Below are 16,780 nucleotides of genomic sequence, written 5' to 3'. Positions count from 1 at the left end.
ATTTTCAAATCGCAAACAAGGTGGTGCATTTTTAAAAAAGTAATGTTATATACCTTATTTTTATCCGACACTTATTTCACAATGAAAACGCTAACCGATTATTGGTTAGGGTTGTCATGTTATCATTGTGAGATAAATTTTGGATAAAAATATAGTATCTAGCATTCTTCTTTCCAAGGCCATTAGGGCCAGTTACTTATAATGTGCGTGCGTGTGTGTGTATATATATATATATATATATATATATATATATATATAAATACGTGAAAATACTAGATAACATCTTATCATTGTTCTGTAATACATAATTTGAATACAAGAAGATGTATCATCATGTCCTATAGCTATCTTTTTGTAACAAAGCAAGTTCTTTCAGCATTTGCCATTTTCGGCACCAACCTTACCTTCAGTAGCTCTTCCTGTGGAGGATGCCAACTCCACTCTCAGATTGTCAACCTTTTCCTTCAAGACACTGACATCCAAAGCAGCAAGAATCCCCTCCTTTATCTCTGCTTGCAATTTTTCAACACCTTTTGAAGTTGAGCCTTTTGCTATCTCCGCCTTCAACTCCTTAAGTTTGCTCCTAAGACCAGCTTCATCTATTACTCTCTCAATCTCCTCCTGAATCTCTTTGTTCAATTCCACTATCTTCTTTCTTAAATCTAGAGATGAACTAACCATCTTTCTCTTAGTCACCCCAACAATATCCAAGTTAGCTGACTTAAGAACCTCCTCTATCTCTTTCTTTGCTCTCTCCACTTCCTCTGCTAAATCTTTGTTTATGGAATCCCCTTTGGATAATTTTTCCTGAGCATTCTTCAGAACTTCCATCTTTGCTTTGATATCAAGTGGTATTTTCTGATTAATCTCTGCCTTTAGTTTCTTACTTTTCTCTGTAATCTCAATGAACCTGCTAACCAATCTTAACTTTGCAAGCTTGTACTTTAACCCAAGGTAGGCCCCCGGCTGCAACAAGTTCTGTTTAAATTCCTGCATTATTTCATACATGTCCTCCTTTACATTACGATCAGGGGCCTGATCAGGAGGATTTGGGGCTTTAGATAACTCTGCCTTAATCGATTCAAACTTTTCTTGCAATCCCATCGAAATGAATGCTCTGCTAATCTCGTGGTTTACATCTTGCTTGAGTTTTTCAATTGCTTGAATGGCAGTTGAATTGGATGGTCCTGGCTCAAGAATATTCTTTAGATTCTCAAGCTCTGTCACCATATCAGCAGTCTTAGGCATGTTGTTGTCTGATGGCTTCATGTTGCGTTTCCTCTCTGGCTCCACAGGAATGCCTTCTTGGAAACCTCCAATTGACCGGAATTTGAGTCTACGGTGGTTGAGCAACTCTTTCTTATCCATATTTGCCAATTCCTATGAATTTTAAATAAGAGAAATGACTCCCCAGAAACATATCTAGTAAGATGAATACATGAAAAGTTATAATGATAAAATGTTCTTTTATTATTATTTCCTAAAATAGCGGGTAATGGTTGGGAAAAATGTTTAGGACTAGAAAAATATAATAGAACTTCAATGAATAAATTCATTTTCCTATCCGTGTGTGTAGAATGTTAATATCACATACCTTCATGGCCTGGGTGATTGCAAGCTTAATTTGTTGGGAAGTCCATAGAGGATCTTTATGTGCACCGCCAAGAGGCTCCTGTAAATAATAGCGACATAAACAACAGTAATGACAAAATCCGTACCACCTGAGTTGATCATCAATCAGTAATAACAGAAAAACAAAAGAGTTGGCTGATTGTCATGTGATATATGTAAGAACCTGTTAAATTCAGTCAGGGAGAGTCCGCTAGGTTTTATTGTATTTTTTGCTTTTACCACAATAAGTTTCCCTAAAATAATATGAAGATCAGCACATTTGGAGTCAAACACCTATAAGTTAACATATATTTGACATTGTAGGCAATCTTTTGCATGATAGAATTAATTTTCACATTAATAGAGAACCCATACAACTTCAGTCCATCAATAGTTCAAAGAAGATTAGTCAGTGGAAGCATCTTTTTTTTTGTTCAACAAGTCTCAATCAATATGGTTACGTATGAAAACTTTTTATTAGCTCACCTTCGCAAATAAACTGGTATAAATCTGTGTTTTGAATCCTTTCTATGTCATGCAAACTTCTAGTCGTGTTTACTGTGCTCAAATGCAATTGATTGAAAATGATTTCTCTCATTTTATGCAGTTGCCTGAGATATAGCTGAAGATAGACAGGGGTGGCAGGAATCCTTGCTCTTAACCTCCACTATGTGGAAAAGAGAATCACTATTGAAGCCTGAAGCACTCAAAATTGCTGAGTAAGTGACAAAGGCTCTGTCCTTTCACCTGAGGCCTCACCTTAGAAAATTATAAGGGGTCTCCAAATACCTTAAGTGAATTGAAAACTTTGCACTGGCTGATAGTAAAACACGACTCCCCTGTCGAGACCTAATTCGATATTCGTAGATTTCTCGAGACAGTTTTTATACAAAGTTTTGTTTTGTTATAGCATCTATAACTGCCATAGTTACAAAACTGTGTCTGTTGAAAACTTAGCTTAACTGGTGACAAAAACTTGATGTTAAAACAAGAGGCAAGTAACAAAAACATTTCCTCTGTACTCAAAATGTCCTATGAGATTAGCAACTATGGATTCTCATCCTACTAGGCAATTTGATAACTGAAAATAAAAGGAAAATTCTGTATATAACTGGTTACAATTAATTATCAGTTTGGTCGCTGAGATTACTGCCTACCAGAAAAAAGAATTTGGAATCTTATGACTGTCATTCCCAGCCCAAAGTGTTGTAGTACCCAGGACCAATAAGAATAACAATTAAACAATGGGAAACATGTTAAAGGAGCAAAGTGCTTACAGGAATTATACCATCAGCAATTTTGAGCCTGTAATGTTCTTTGGCTGTTATCCTGAGTCTTTCAGCTGCCTGCACTAGATTAAAACTACACCTGATCAATTAAAATGTCCCACATTCCAATTAATCACGACCACCATATCATTAGATTACCTTAGGAGCTGCTTGGGAAGATTTCCATAATATTGCGGCACATGCTTCAGGACTGGTTAGAGAAACATAGCCACAAGAGATATTAGAACCACTGAGACTATGAGAAATGCTAAGGAGCTATGACCACGAGAGGTGAAAACGTGAAATGCTATAATCATGGAATAAATACCCATGAGAGCTATACCAAGGAAATGATAATGTTCACAACAGGGAGTTAATATATAGGTCTCTCTATCTGTGAGCAACCTGTTGACCACTAAAGAGGAATGAAGGATTTCATTGGTTCAATATAAGCAATAAGTTTTTATTTATTGATGACTTGGGGTTCAATTCGACCATGAAAATAAGCAGTGAACTAGAAGCAAAACGGGTTCCATATAAGTTGATGATCTATCGACGTAATTCTTATTGGTTGCTTCATCAACATAGGCACCTAAAGTGGAATTAAGAATTCAGTTTTATTTAGTACATTAAAATGAGTACCAATTTCATGATTTAAATTCTTCAACTTTCTTTTGATAGCTTTTAACTGAATACTTAAAAGAAAGAAGAAAGAATAATAATATCACCTTGCAACATAGAAAGCAGAGTTCTCTAGCATAAACAATTTATTGGCACAAGCAATGGCAAGAGCTCCACCTGAACCACCTTCACCTGTTACAACTGTTACTATGGGCACTTTGAGGCCAAACATTGTCCTTAAGTTTTGGGCTATTGCTTCACCCTGGATAAATAAAGACCAATTCATCTTTAATTTTGCGTGACAGAAGTACATCAAAGACAGAACAACTTATAAAGTGAGAAGAATGGTTGCATACGCACTTGGCCAAGTTCCTCAGATTTGAGATCAGCAAAGGCCCCAGGAGTGTCAACAAATGTTATAATAGGAAAACCATGATGATCAGCATATTTCATCATACGCAAAGCCTTCCGATAACTGTTTGCAGACAATTGTTTTAGTGAACTCAATCAATATTTAATAGAAATGAAAAAGATGCATAAAACTGAGAATTATTTTCTGCAGTTTTTCTCTCCTAGCAAACATCACTTTCACATCTCAATTGTGCCCCCTCAAATTTTGTGCAGCAAAATAGACTACTAAAAATTTCAAAATAACCCAAATTTCAAACATATGTAGAATTTAAGCAGGAATTACAATATAACATTTGTAACTCAAATTTTTGAAAATTGATTAAAATATTTGGAGTCTTGTATACTTCAAAGAGCCTAATAATCATTCTAATTGAGATCTTGAAACATACCCATGAGGAGTTGGCATTGCGAAGTTGCGTGCAATGTTCTCCTTTGTGTTCCTACCTTTCTGATGGCCTATAAACATGTAACTCTTACCATCCATGCTGCCAATACCAGTCACAATGGCAGGGTCATCATAGCCTGCACGATCTCCATGGAGTTCCACCCACTATGAGATCGAGGATTTTAAGTAAGAAATTGCACCTTATATAGTGCTACAATAAAATATAAAAGACTATTACAAGTGACAAACTACCTTCTCTGTGATATCCAATATATAGTCAAGAACTGTTGGTCTGTTGGGATGTCGAGCAATAGATAGGCGTTGGATAGGTGTCAAATGTGCATATAAGTCTCTGAGAGCCTGAACTTGAAGTAGAGAAATGGCTCGAATGATGGTTACATGAATATATAAAAGAAAAAGAAAGTGAAATAGCAATGTGTATTGCAACTTTACCAAGAATAATCAAAATAATAATTGAATATCTGTCAATAAGTTAGCAACTAGCCTAGGCTTCTTGTTGTTACTGTCTTCAACTGATAAACTAGGTAACCACAGTTAATTTTGAGCAGATGTTTATTATCTGTTCCTTATGCTCTTACTAGTGAACTTATGCTTCAAAATCCATATTAATATGGAAGCAGGAGAGATGCTTGTATACATTTATTGTTTGTTCCTCCTCTTCTACATTTGTCCATCTTCTAATGCTTTCATGTATTTAACAATAACAAAAGCATGGATAGACAGTGTTGATCAAGATTGCCTCTTGAATTTTGTGACTGGGTACGTAATTAAATTTGGGGGTCTTTCGTGCTAAATTTTTACTACCTGAACCAACAAGAGAATCTCAACATTATGATGTGACATTTGTGGTAACTTCTATACCATGGTATGGTTGTCTTCAAAGGGAGAGCTCATAGCCAGAAAATGAGGGTGTTTTTTTCATAGTAGCCTTGCTCTTATATTGATAAGATTCCACGCCACCCAACTCAGTAATGCTCATCCTTCTTCATAACTAGATGATATTTGTTGCAAGATCCCCTGGTTCACAATCTATACCCATTTTTATTTTTACATTACAGCCAAACATCTTGTTTCACTTTCTCTAACCACGTTATTTTGGCTATTTCCACTCATGCTCGCAACACCTTCAAGTTCAATCAGCCCTTCACTGCTCCAAACATTGGTTTCAAGAGGCGCTCATACTTCATCTGTTACACCTGGTTCTATCGGCAACATAAGATTCAACCTCTCCCTCTGTTAGTGTACAAGCTGTCTCCACCTCGGCAACCAGCTCAGCCAAGACTTGTCCACCCGCATCAGCGCCTACTGCCTCAATCTCCACATCAGCAGTCGAGGATCATCCCATAATATCAGAGGATTCTTCTCCCATATCAGCAGCAGATTCTAACCTTATTGGAGCCTTTGCCCTGACTCATAAGCATCCGGATTATACTGAGACTACAGAGCCTAATACAGAATCTTTTCCCACAATCAAGGATCCTAATTCAGCAAGGAATATTACTGATATGCGACCATATTGGAAGCTACTCACAGGACCTTTCCTTAATCACTATGCTTGTTGTACAAGACATATGTGAGCAGCTCAAGTCTTTCCTTACATACCTACACGTGCAGTCCAAGACTTGACTTTAGAGATATTGTATCTCCTGTATTCATTACTTCCTTCTTTTGTAATTATTTTGTATTCCTTTAAACTAGGCACAGATTTTATTCTTATTCTTACCAACTAGCCTATGTGTATCAATATAAATAAGAATCATTCTACTGGTTTTCTGTTAAGTCGACAGAAACCATTCTCTCAAAAATTCTTCACCCTCATGCTACTAACAAAAATAGAGACCTTTATACAGTTTATCCTATGGTGAAATCTGTCTGTTTGGATTTTACCACAAGTAAAGGTTCTGAAGTTGATGCTGCTTATGTAGTTTAATTAGTTAGAATCTTCACAACAGACCCAGTAGATGCCAGCAGAAAATAGGAATGTAGGTGCTAAAACTGAAATTGTTTGCAAAGACATTAAAAAAAGAAAAAAAGAAAAAAAAAGGGTTATCCTTTATTTGTATTTTTTTTCTTGTTAAAAAGATTGCGTTAAAACTAGAAGGCTATCTTAGACTTGGTTGTAATCAAATAACATTTTCTTGATCTTACGACCCAATATGAAAAAGACAGCAGCTATAACACTGCTGTTCGAAAATTCAGACAATAGAAGCAACTTTGCCCTAACAGAAACTAAGCACTTTGGACATTTACCTGTTGATACTTGCTTTCCAAAGCACCAATTTGATCACTAAAATCTAGACCAGTTTCATCAGCCATCCTACGTACCTGCAAGAAAGATAGTAAAACTAAACAGTAGATATATGATTGGGATGAAAGATCTGAGGTCCGTGCCTTGTGAAGGTGTCACAAGTCAAGGTGTAAAATGTAATGTTTAGCAGCAACATCTAGAAGACATAGCATTATTGAATGGCTCTTCATGCTTATTCAATTACCAAAAATTTCTAAACTCTAATGCCACTTGTCATGAAGTTCCCTAACTGAGCAACTTACCTCAATAATCTTTTTCTCTAGATCAACCAATGGCTTTTCGAAAGGAAGTGTGACTGGTTTTGGTTTCTCAGTTAGAGGCTTGAAGTGAGACAGGTAAGTCAAGTGACCACTGGTGATATTTGGATCAATATCTTCTGGCCATGGATAATCATGATTCTTTCCCTTTCTGACTTTTGCAATGACACAAAACCCATTTCTTCTTCTAATCATAGAACTTTCAAAAGCCTTCGACCAATTTCTGTTTTCTCCTCTAAATGAAGTTTTAAATAAATAGCAAGTGAAAAAGTCCTTGCAAAAATACACATGTGACCTGGATTCAAAGCCTTGATTTCTGCCTTCTCTTTGTCCTCCACACTTTACAGTTAATATTGACAAGGTAGCCATTTCAACATAGAAATCTCTGTGCAGATATCAGAGTTAATACAGCAATGCCTCTTCACCCGGGCTGCATTCCTGCCATTACATCCCTACAAAAACTTAGTTCATTTTTCCGGCAAAATAGTTCAGAATCTCTGTGTTTTAGGAGCCAGAAATGAAAAAGGAAAGCAAATATATCTTTCTCCTCTTGACAATGAATTGCAATTTCTATGTAGTTCCCTCCGATCCTTTCATATCTTTTCAGAATTTCAATTCCATTGTCCCTAAAACACTGATGAACTGTTCTTATTTGTATCCGTGCCAAGATTGATTTACCCCACAAAATGGGAAACTTTGAAAACTAAGCTCTCTCAGGCCAGTCACTTGATTAATCCACGACCTCGTCCTTCATCCTGTTCATATAGCAGGAAGAAGTGCCATTTGAGCTAAAGCTCATTGGCATACAATGGAATCAATGGATTTATCAAAGCAATACAATCTTTTATCCCGTGGCATCAGATGCCATAACAACCAAGGGCTTGAGAAGCTTAAATTACACATTAATTTTGTAACAGCCATATATAGAAACACATAATTAACATAAGTACACCCCAGTATATAATTACTTAGATACATAACTGTTAGAGAATATACTCTCCATATATTGGGGGATTTGGTTTGAGAAATATATTGTAATTGTAATCGATCAAATCTGATTGGTTTGATTGATTTATTTGTAGCAGATTTGATGGTAATCAAATCACATTGATCGATTACCATATTTATCTCCTCAAACCCTCATACAAATAGGAGTCTATTGTATTGTGAAAATATCAAGTAATAAAAGTAAAATGTAGCCCTTTGGGCTTTATCCTATAGACGTAAGTCATAGACCGAACCGCGTAAAATCTCATCTCTATTTTCTATTATTCTGCTTTATTTTCTTTTAGCTTTATGTTTTCTTTCAATAACAATAGTTCCAAAATGCTCACCTGAATCTATAGTCTCCAAGTTATGTATTGCTTTTGAAAATAATAACCATAGTCTCAATTTTTTCATGTATATTCAACAGGAAAAAAAAGCTAACAGAAAACTAGTCTGAAATTTGAGAAAACTTCGAAGGAAGAAAGAAGTGACCAGAGAGAGTAAGCTAATTGGATACCTTTACTATGCGGGCGTGAAGGCTTCAGGACTCAGGAGAGGGCGAAGAAGCTCAGCAATAACATCCCAGATGAAAAAGCAAACTATGGCATTTCCTGGTGCACGTACTCCGAGTCATTTGGGAGAGTTGCCTTCAAAATAAAGCATTATGTGTTCTACGCAGAGTTATACAGTGCAGACCAACTTTTATTGGATAGTGATAGCCACGCGCATGAAAGGTGACTGGGTGTTGACATGCATTTATCCAGAAGATAGACGTGTCCTTACAGTCTCCCTCGTATAACAGTAGCCCACCATGCTATCCAGCACATTGGATAATATATTAGGACCCATTCTGTCCGTGTAGGACTTATCTCATATTGCCTTGAAAAGCATAGAGATTTCTAGCAATTTTTCTGTTTGAATTGCAGATTTTCAACAATTTTATTGTTTTAGCTATTGGACGGTAATTGCGAGAGAGTTTCTACTAGACTAGTTGGTCGGTAGATGGTTAAACTATTCCAAATTTATTTGAACAAGTAAGTATCAAATAAGCTTTCTCATCCAAATTGCTGTAGATCCTTGACCTGTTCACCTCATATAGATTATATTCACCCTATTCATCGTCATAAACGGCTTCTTCTTCTTCTGCTATTGTTTGTCATTTACACTTTTCTTCTGTAGATATTAGAAGAAGTGGGTTTTAAAACACTTTTCCAATGTAAATTCCACAAAAAATAACTTCTCGCCTTTATATAGTATCAAAACAATTTTTCAGACTAGAACAAGAAAACAATTTTCAAAACTATTATCAAACATACCCTTTTTATATGAGCTCAACCTACATATTCTATAGTAATGCACTAATTAGAGGTTATCAAAGGTCTATTGTTCTTCCTCTGTTTTTTTTTCGTTTTACCCTCCAAAATGGACTGCCGGGGTGCCTGATCACTGATCAGTGATGGACAAACCATACGAGTGTTTGGGACCCTTTTACTTGACAAAAAATGATTCCAGAAATGGGGTTCAATGCTTTAGCCAAAACGACTCCCAATCTATATTACCCCCCACCCCATATAAAAAGATTTCATTTTCCTTCATTTTCTCGGGAACCAAACAGAGGGTTAGCGTTATACTATGTAGCGTACTTGACTTTCATGCGAGCGAGACGATCGGCGACTGAGGTGTCTTTCTCCATCTTTGGCTCTTTGGTCCCGAAGGTGTGGCTCGATACTGTGTACGTGTTCACCACCGGTGACGTCACCATCCCTCCCCTCTCTCTCGCTCTCTGTTTGTGCGTGAACATCAAAATTTCGACAATGTCCATATGCTACTCGCCGAAATTACGATCATAAATACTGAGGATAATTATTCGATAGTTTGGAATGGAAGATTTTCTTGGAATCACTTGAGAGATTGCCAGTATGTCCCTCTAGTATTGATTGAATAATCTCCATTGAATTTGATTTAATATTCCCTACTGATTTGTATCAAGTGAGTCCAAAATTCTGGTTTTTTTTTGGAAATAATATGAACTTGCATGTGATCAAATGTTTAACACAAAATAGGCAGTAAAAATAGTGATAAGGTTAGCTCAAGTTTTGGATCCACCAAATTTACCCAATTAACTATATGCTTCCTCTTTTAACCATGTCTATAGACTCTAAACCCACTTTTCTCTAAGGGTATCATGGTAATTGAAATAGAAGGTGGGGTCCGGCTGAGTAAGGCCAATAGGGTGACTGGGTGAGCGAGTTCGGAGTTGAACTTCTTTCCAGCTGTTGTACTCAACCCATTATACAGCAGCGGTTTGCTTGTTTCTTCACCTTCAACAAGGCTTTGGTGGTGAGTCGGTCTTTCTCTCAAGCACATATTTCGATAAATTTGGATTATTTTACATTTTTTATTGTATCTGACCCAAAAAATTATCTCTTTTTTTTTTTTTTTTAATTCCATGCTAACCAAGAGATAACTAATGCTTATACAAAGAAAGTTCAACAATTTGATTGCTCATTTGGTGGAAAGAAAAGTGTGTATTATGACTGGCAATCGAAGGATGATTGATGGGTTTTTGTGACAAAACTTATGTTTGGTGATGTCTTGATGGTGACAAAATTTATGGCCTTTTGTGGTGGTGGAAAGGCTTTCAAATGTTAAGAAGTAAGTTGGACTGTGATGGGTTTATACAAGTTCAAAGCTTTCTTTGGTGTTTGTGAAAAGTGGGTGCTTCCTGGAAGTGATAGTGAAAAGTCCAGTGTTTTTGGTGGTTGTAGCCACATGATCATAGATATTTTATGGGTAATTCAGTCTATTTTTCCAAAATTTTAGTTTTTATTTATAATTTTACACGTTTTCCTTTACAAGTAATATATCATTGAGGCAAATGGGCTTTTAAGGCTGTGTTTTGTGTTTGGGAATTGTGTTCTTTCTATTTATAGAAAGCAAAGGAAATGGTCAGACAGCACATCATTGTTATTATCTCATGCGTGCCAATTGTCCAATTATAGAGCTTTTACAAATTACAATCACAATCACAATCAATCACGTTATCACCCATCGATGTGGATTGATTTCTTTCATAATATCATTTTCCATGGAGAAATACTGCCTATAAACATCGATTTGTATCATGTCTGAGCAAAGCAAGCCAGAGGTGTTTGTCTTTCTAATAAAGTTGCGTTAGATGGTGACTTAGGCATGATATCTGATAGCTAATTTGCAAGCAGGACCACCTTGCAATAGGGACTTCAGGTGACAATGGAAAGCCATGACAGCGATGAGATTCATAATTGTGTGATCAAGCTGGTAGTTTACTTTCCTTACCCTTCAGTTTCTTTCACTCTCAGTTGTCTTCCATCTGGCACTGAGAAGTACAGGAAAAGCTGAGTATGTTGACCTTTGAACTGCAGCGAGTGAATCCTCAAAAACGAAGGGAAAAGGTTTGCATTGGCTGTGGAGCTGGGTTTGGAGGTGACAGGCCATTGGCAGCTCTGAAGTTGCTTCAGAGAGTCAAAGACCTAAACTATCTTGTATTGGAATGCCTAGCTGAACGTACGCTTGCTGAGCGATATCAAGTTATGGTTTCTGGTGGTGATGGTTATGATTCACGGAGTATGTTTAATTTCTTTTAGCAATTTAAGGATTTTCGTAGCACTGTGATATTTATGTGAGTTCTTGCCGTCACGATTGGAATGCAATTTACAATCGATTAGAAGTATCCAAATAAAATCTGCTCTTTTATATTTTGGTAAGGAAATAAACTTTACTTTTCGTTGACAATATTGTAGTTTGGTGACATTTAAATGGTCTGATTTATGCCTTCACTATATTAAATAGTTTTGGATAAGAGGTCCTTATGTGCTGCCAAGTATATCTATGGAGCAGACTTTGAACCTATTTGACATGTCTAGACTTCTTTATAAAGGAAGTCACCAAAGGGCTCCATCTTCTGTTGTTGGTTATAGCTGGCAAATTTATATATATCCAGAAAGGCATGGTTTCTTACAGTCATTTTCACTCTTAACTTCAAATGAGAAAGAGATTGATGTCATAAACAGCTGTCCCAAAAAAGTTTCTTAATTATTTTTTAGATTGTTTACCGGTCGTTTTTATGTTTTGATTTCGTTATGCTGATCTCTTCAGGCCAATTTTGTGATCTATGCTTTCTAGACATTTTTTCCGGTGTTCATTCTCTAGTACTTTTCAATGATTTGGCAGTTTCAGAATGGATGCGATTGCTCCTACCTTTGGCTATGGAGAGACGAATTTGCATAATTACAAACATGGGTGCAAGTAGGAGACTAATATCACTTAATTATGCAATTTGCATATCACTTCTTTATTACTTTAATAGTTTGTCTATTTGATCTGACTCTCTGTTCTTTGAATCTTATTTATCCTTTTCCTGGGAAGTGGATCCCTGTGGTGCCCAAGAAAAGGTTTTAGAAATAGCTAGCAGCTTGAGGCTTAGTGTCTCCGTTGCTGTGGCTCATGAGATTGTTGTCAAAACATCAGGTATTCTCAGTCACGTAAGAGAATGCTAAAGATTTATATTAAAGTTTTCAAATCACTAAAATCCACTATCATGCAATCTTGATATCAATCAGGATAAATTATGTAATTGAATTGAGTATCATTTATACTTTTGGTCCTTTATGTTTTGATGCAGAGGATTATAACTCACAACACAATTATTTTCTTTGTTTATGTATTCAGGTTCAGGGAACACATATTTAATGGAAGGTGTAAGAATCTGGTCTTGTGTGCACTCTTTGTTAAATATTTAATGTTTATATCTGCAATTGTTTTATACTCTCTTTTTTTTTTTTTTGGTTTCAAACCTCTGTTGCCAATACATGCTAGCCTCATAATTTGGGGGACCCTTTGATTAGCATGTGAATGCTTGAATACTTGTCAAAGTATGTGAAGGATGTAAACTATTTTTCATGAGCTATCTCTTCAATTCTCCTTTAAATGAAGAATTTCATGCATGGCAGTTGATTCCTTTTTCTTTCTTTTTTTATTTTATTTTTAATTCCCCCCTTTTGATAATACTACTTGTAGAGCTAAATCCCAACTTTTTGTCTAATCTATGTAGGGTATTAGCACATATCTGGGAGCAGCTCCTATAGTGGAATGTTTGGAAAAGTACCAGCCAAATGTGATAATTACATCAAGAGTTGCAGATGCTGCCTTATTCTTAGCGCCAATGGTATGAAATTTGATTTTTTTCCTACCAGTTCAATTCTTCTTCTTGAATAAATTAATAAAATGGTTACTGGATTGTCTGCGTTATTAAATGAAATTGGTTTTTGATGAACCTGTGATGTTGTTTCGTGCATACTATACTACAAACTTACCGAAGATTGAGCATAATCATTGGTTGCTCCCTAGAAGAATGAGAGATTATTGTATTTCTTTTATACTTAATTGGTTGAGTAGTACTTATTTACTTAATTTAATGTGTCTATAAGTTTATTTAACACTATGGATAAATTTAGTCCTCTCATCTTGTCAACTTTGCTGTTTTCTGATTTCCTTTCGGATGGTGAGTTGAATGATCACACTCGTTTATAATTAGGTTTATGAACTAGGTTGGAATTGGGACGACTTAAAGCAGTTAGCACAGGGGTCTCTGGCTGGCCACCTTCTAGAGTGTGGTTGTCAACTCACAGGGGGATATTTCATGCATCCAGGTGACTTTTTTCTTTTAGCTTGAGGTGTAATAAAGGTACAAGTTTTTTCTTATGTGAATTTTATCTGATTGTTGTAATGTTTTTTCATTTTTACCATTGCAGGAGACAAGTATCGTGACATATCTTTCCCTCAGCTCCTAGATCTGTCACTTCCTTATGCTGAAGTCAGTTTTAATGGAAATGTGTGTGTAGCAAAGGCAGAAGGTAGTGGTGGGGTATTAAATGTCAGTACCTGTGCTGAACAGCTTCTTTATGAGATTGGCGATCCTGGTGCTTATGTCACCCCCGATGTGGTAAGTTAGATGTGTGTACGCAATCAATTTTATAATTGCAGATATAAATGGGAAAAAATGGAAAGAAATGTGAAATTTTGTCCATCTGAACACAGATCATTGATATTCGTGATGTTTCATTCCACCCATTATCAAGGTCTAAGGTACTCTGTGCTGGGGCAAAGCCATCTGCTGCATCAGTGCCTAATAAACTCCTGCAGTTGGTTCCAAAGGTAACTCTTGTATGCATTGTTTTGTTTTGGTTATAAATGAAGAAGTTCAGATTATGATTGTCATGTTTTTAGCTTCCAAGTTGAACTTGGCAGATCTGGTGCTTATGTACAATTGTTTCGCTTAAATGATACTGTGTATCTGAGTGATGCCTATTTCCTTTGTTCGTAAGTTGTTTCCATCTTCTCTAGTTTTGTAACATTTTTAGTTTTCAGGACTGTGGATGGAAAGGATGGGGAGAGATATCCTATGGAGGATCCGTTTGTGTTAAACGCGCTAAAGCTGCTGAATTTCTGGTAGGTAAACTTACTACATTGACATATTCTAATAGTAGTGGCCACTGTTTTTAAATGTGTGAACTGAATTGAATCTGGCTTCTCAGAATTGCACTCATTGTAGTGATTCTGCTGTTTGAAGAGGACTACTTGGTACATCAAACATGTTTAGCTTATACCTTTCTTAAGAAGTAATATTTCTTTCACATTTTGTTAGGTTAGATCATGGGTGGAAGAAGTATATCCTGGTGTTAGCCGCCATATACTTTCTTATATAATTGGACTTGATAGCCTGAAGGCAACTAGCATTGATGACAATGCTTCATGGTGGAACACTAGTGAAGATATTAGGTTACGTATGGATGGTTTATTTGAGTTGAAGGAACATGCAATCCAATTTGCTAGAGAGTTTACAGCTTTATATACAAATGGACCTGCCGGTGGTGGTGGCATCAGGTCAGTTTCTTATCTGCTTGTGCGAACATTTTCACATGTAGGACTTATCAATTAAGAAACTGTGAGCCCTTGCTACCTGTAATAATGATAGATTCATGAATGTGCATGATGATTCTGCTTTTCTTACTGAATGCAGCACTGGGCACAAGAAAGAGATTGTTCTTGAGAAACAATTGGTACTTTCTGTCTCTCTTCCCCCAACTATACCTCTCTTTTACTTTTATCTACAGTCGGGATCATGCTGCTCCTAGGACCAGTGCCTGGAAAAATTACTGGTCCAACCAATCACCCATTTGAAGAACATGAAACTTCACTCATTATTAAGCTATAATCTCAGGGCCCTTTCACAAAATAAATAATTAGTTTTTTGCTCCTCATTATTTCTTTGCATGGTCCTATTATGTTAACCTTCAATTTCGGTTGAACCAAAACTTTTGATAATCTTCACTAAGCAGATTGGCTTGTCAGTTATTTTCAGAAATTGGTCAGAGATATTCTCCGGCCAGACTTTCTGACGTGAAGAAATTCTCGATAAAATGTTTGGTCTTTCAGGTTGATCGCGAACATGTTCTATGGCGAACTGGAGTAAAACAGACCCTAGTAATAGAATCCAACAACCAAGGAACTGGCTCTGAAGATCTGACAAAACCCCATGTTTTGCATGAATCCGAATTGCCACCGACAACGCATGCCGATGCCAAGATCAACCCCTCTCCTGCTCCATATGGCGAGAAGATTCCACTCTATGATGTAGCACATAGCAGAGTTGGTGACAAAGGAAATGACTTGAACTTCTCCATCATCCCACATTTCGCTCCAGATATTGAGAGGCTCAAGCTGATCATAACACCCAAATGGGTAAAGGAAGCGGTCTCAACTCTTCTAAGTACCTCTTCATTTCCCAATTCAGATGCCAATGATAAGGAAAAATGTGTGGATGAACATGTCAAGGTGGAAATATATGAAGTTGAGGGAATACAGTCTTTGAATGTAGTGGTAAGAAACATTCTAGATGGTGGTGTCAACTGCTCTCGGAGAATTGACAGGCATGGAAAGACCATCTCAGATCTCATTTTGTGTCAGCGAGTCATATTGCCTCCCTAATTAGCTGGCTTCCTTCCCCTATTATTATTGTCAATCTGTTATACACAAATCTAATGGTAAACTTTGTCTTCCAAATAAGTGTTATGAAACTTTGCCTTTGGAGCTACAATTTGAATGTATATTTTTTTTTTTTTCGATGAATGAAATCTTTATTGATCAACAACCAACTACACTCTAGATAAACTAGAACTCAAAAACCAATCAAAAACCAAACCAAAGGCCAGAATACAAGCCTAAACACCTTAAAAACCAACTGCAACAAACCAAAAGGCAACAAGACAAGCCCAGTCCAAACAACAAGTCAAGACCAAAACAAACAAAAAACAATCCACCAAATACACACAATCAATCTACAGAACATCTACATCAGATGTTGTAGGTTCCATTTATCCACAAGTTTTGCATTATAGGTAAGCTTCTTAAATCTGCCTTGAGCTATCACCCGGACCCTCACATCCCACTTGATCTGAGCCAAAATAGCTTCTTCAGATCTAGGAATCTTTAAGTGAATCAAATCATTTCTGTGCCTCCATAAGTGATAAACTGTGGCTCCCAAACACAATCTACCCAAGCAAGCCTTAAGACTCTTCCCAATCAACATGGTATTACCCCAACTCTCAATACAATCCCATTCCACCGGAACATTTATCAAAGAGCACTCAGCCATGATATGAATCCATATGCGGCAACTAAAGCTGCATTTGAAAAAAAGATGGTCACGACTCTCCATTCCCCCATAACAAAAAGGACAGAGGATATTTCCAGAAAATCCCCAACAACACATTTTATATTTAGTAACCAAAGCATCCCTAAACACTAACCAAAGAAAAAATGAGTGTTTAGGAATGGACAAAGGATACCAAACCAATTTCCACCATTTAAC

The 16,780-nt window shown here is 36.6% G+C and overlaps 2 protein-coding genes across 9 annotated transcripts; one reads left to right on the top strand and one right to left on the bottom strand.

The window, feature by feature from the left end:
- Positions 1 to 270: 270 nt before the first annotated feature.
- LOC133862457 (acetyl-coenzyme A carboxylase carboxyl transferase subunit alpha, chloroplastic-like) lies at positions 271 to 8,545 on the bottom strand. Of its 3 annotated transcripts, none has more exons than XM_062298283.1 (11): positions 8,387 to 8,545; positions 6,868 to 7,343; positions 6,568 to 6,642; positions 4,549 to 4,656; positions 4,301 to 4,461; positions 3,861 to 3,975; positions 3,608 to 3,762; positions 3,039 to 3,090; positions 2,889 to 2,957; positions 1,595 to 1,672; positions 271 to 1,380 (listed from the first exon to the last, which is right to left on the bottom strand). In XM_062298283.1, the coding sequence occupies exons 2-11, from the start codon at positions 7,249 to 7,251 to the stop codon at positions 373 to 375; spliced, it is 2,205 nt and encodes a 734-aa protein (XP_062154267.1). In that variant the 5' UTR covers positions 7,252 to 7,343; positions 8,387 to 8,545; the 3' UTR covers positions 271 to 372. The 3 variants fall into 3 exon arrangements, with proteins under 3 accessions (XP_062154267.1, XP_062154266.1, XP_062154265.1); XM_062298282.1 differs by having other exon boundaries at positions 6,868 to 7,334; XM_062298281.1 differs by having other exon boundaries at positions 6,868 to 7,320; positions 8,387 to 8,544.
- A 151-nt stretch (positions 8,546 to 8,696) lies between these two features.
- Positions 8,697 to 16,064, top strand: LOC133862458 (uncharacterized). 6 transcript variants are annotated; one of them, XM_062298286.1, is made up of 15 exons: positions 8,698 to 8,903; positions 10,071 to 10,209; positions 11,091 to 11,169; positions 11,274 to 11,475; positions 12,082 to 12,156; positions 12,277 to 12,378; positions 12,580 to 12,608; positions 12,962 to 13,075; positions 13,445 to 13,559; positions 13,662 to 13,852; positions 13,948 to 14,064; positions 14,278 to 14,358; positions 14,555 to 14,793; positions 14,930 to 14,969; positions 15,346 to 16,064. In XM_062298286.1, exons 3-15 carry the CDS (start codon positions 11,122 to 11,124, stop codon positions 15,895 to 15,897), a joined length of 1,905 nt encoding a protein of 634 aa, XP_062154270.1. In that variant the 5' UTR covers positions 8,698 to 8,903; positions 10,071 to 10,209; positions 11,091 to 11,121; the 3' UTR covers positions 15,898 to 16,064. The 6 variants fall into 6 exon arrangements, with proteins under 6 accessions (XP_062154273.1, XP_062154270.1, XP_062154271.1 ...); XM_062298287.1 differs by having other exon boundaries at positions 10,049 to 10,209; XM_062298288.1 differs by having other exon boundaries at positions 10,025 to 10,209.
- The last annotated feature ends 716 nt before the right edge of the window (positions 16,065 to 16,780 follow it).

This window comes from Alnus glutinosa, chromosome 3 (assembly GCF_958979055.1).
Source record: "Alnus glutinosa chromosome 3, dhAlnGlut1.1, whole genome shotgun sequence".
NCBI classification, from domain to species: Eukaryota; Viridiplantae; Streptophyta; class Magnoliopsida; order Fagales; family Betulaceae; genus Alnus; species Alnus glutinosa.
The sequence above is the reverse complement of the archived record's forward strand: the minus strand, read 5'-3'. Positions and strand labels throughout refer to the sequence as shown.

Bases quoted from the DNA above. Each gene is read 5' to 3' on its own strand.
- LOC133862457 (XM_062298283.1), bottom strand. From the start codon at position 7,251: ATGGCTACCTTGTCAATATTAACTGTAAAGTGTGGAGGACAAAGAGAA. The intron at 3,976-4,300 runs GTATGTTTCAAG...GTCTGCAAACAG, and splicing joins GCAATGCCAACTCCTCATGG to TTATCGGAAGGCTTTGCGTA. The intron at 3,091-3,607 runs GTGATATTATTA...TTCTCTAACCAG, and splicing joins TCTGCTTTCTATGTTGCAAG to TCCTGAAGCATGTGCCGCAA.
- LOC133862458 (XM_062298289.1), top strand. From the start codon at position 11,122: ATGGAAAGCCATGACAGCGATGAGATTCATAATTGTGTGATCAAGCTG. The intron at 13,853-13,947 runs GTAAGTTAGATG...ATCTGAACACAG, and splicing joins CTTATGTCACCCCCGATGTG to ATCATTGATATTCGTGATGT. The intron at 14,065-14,277 runs GTAACTCTTGTA...TTTAGTTTTCAG, and splicing joins TCCTGCAGTTGGTTCCAAAG to GACTGTGGATGGAAAGGATG.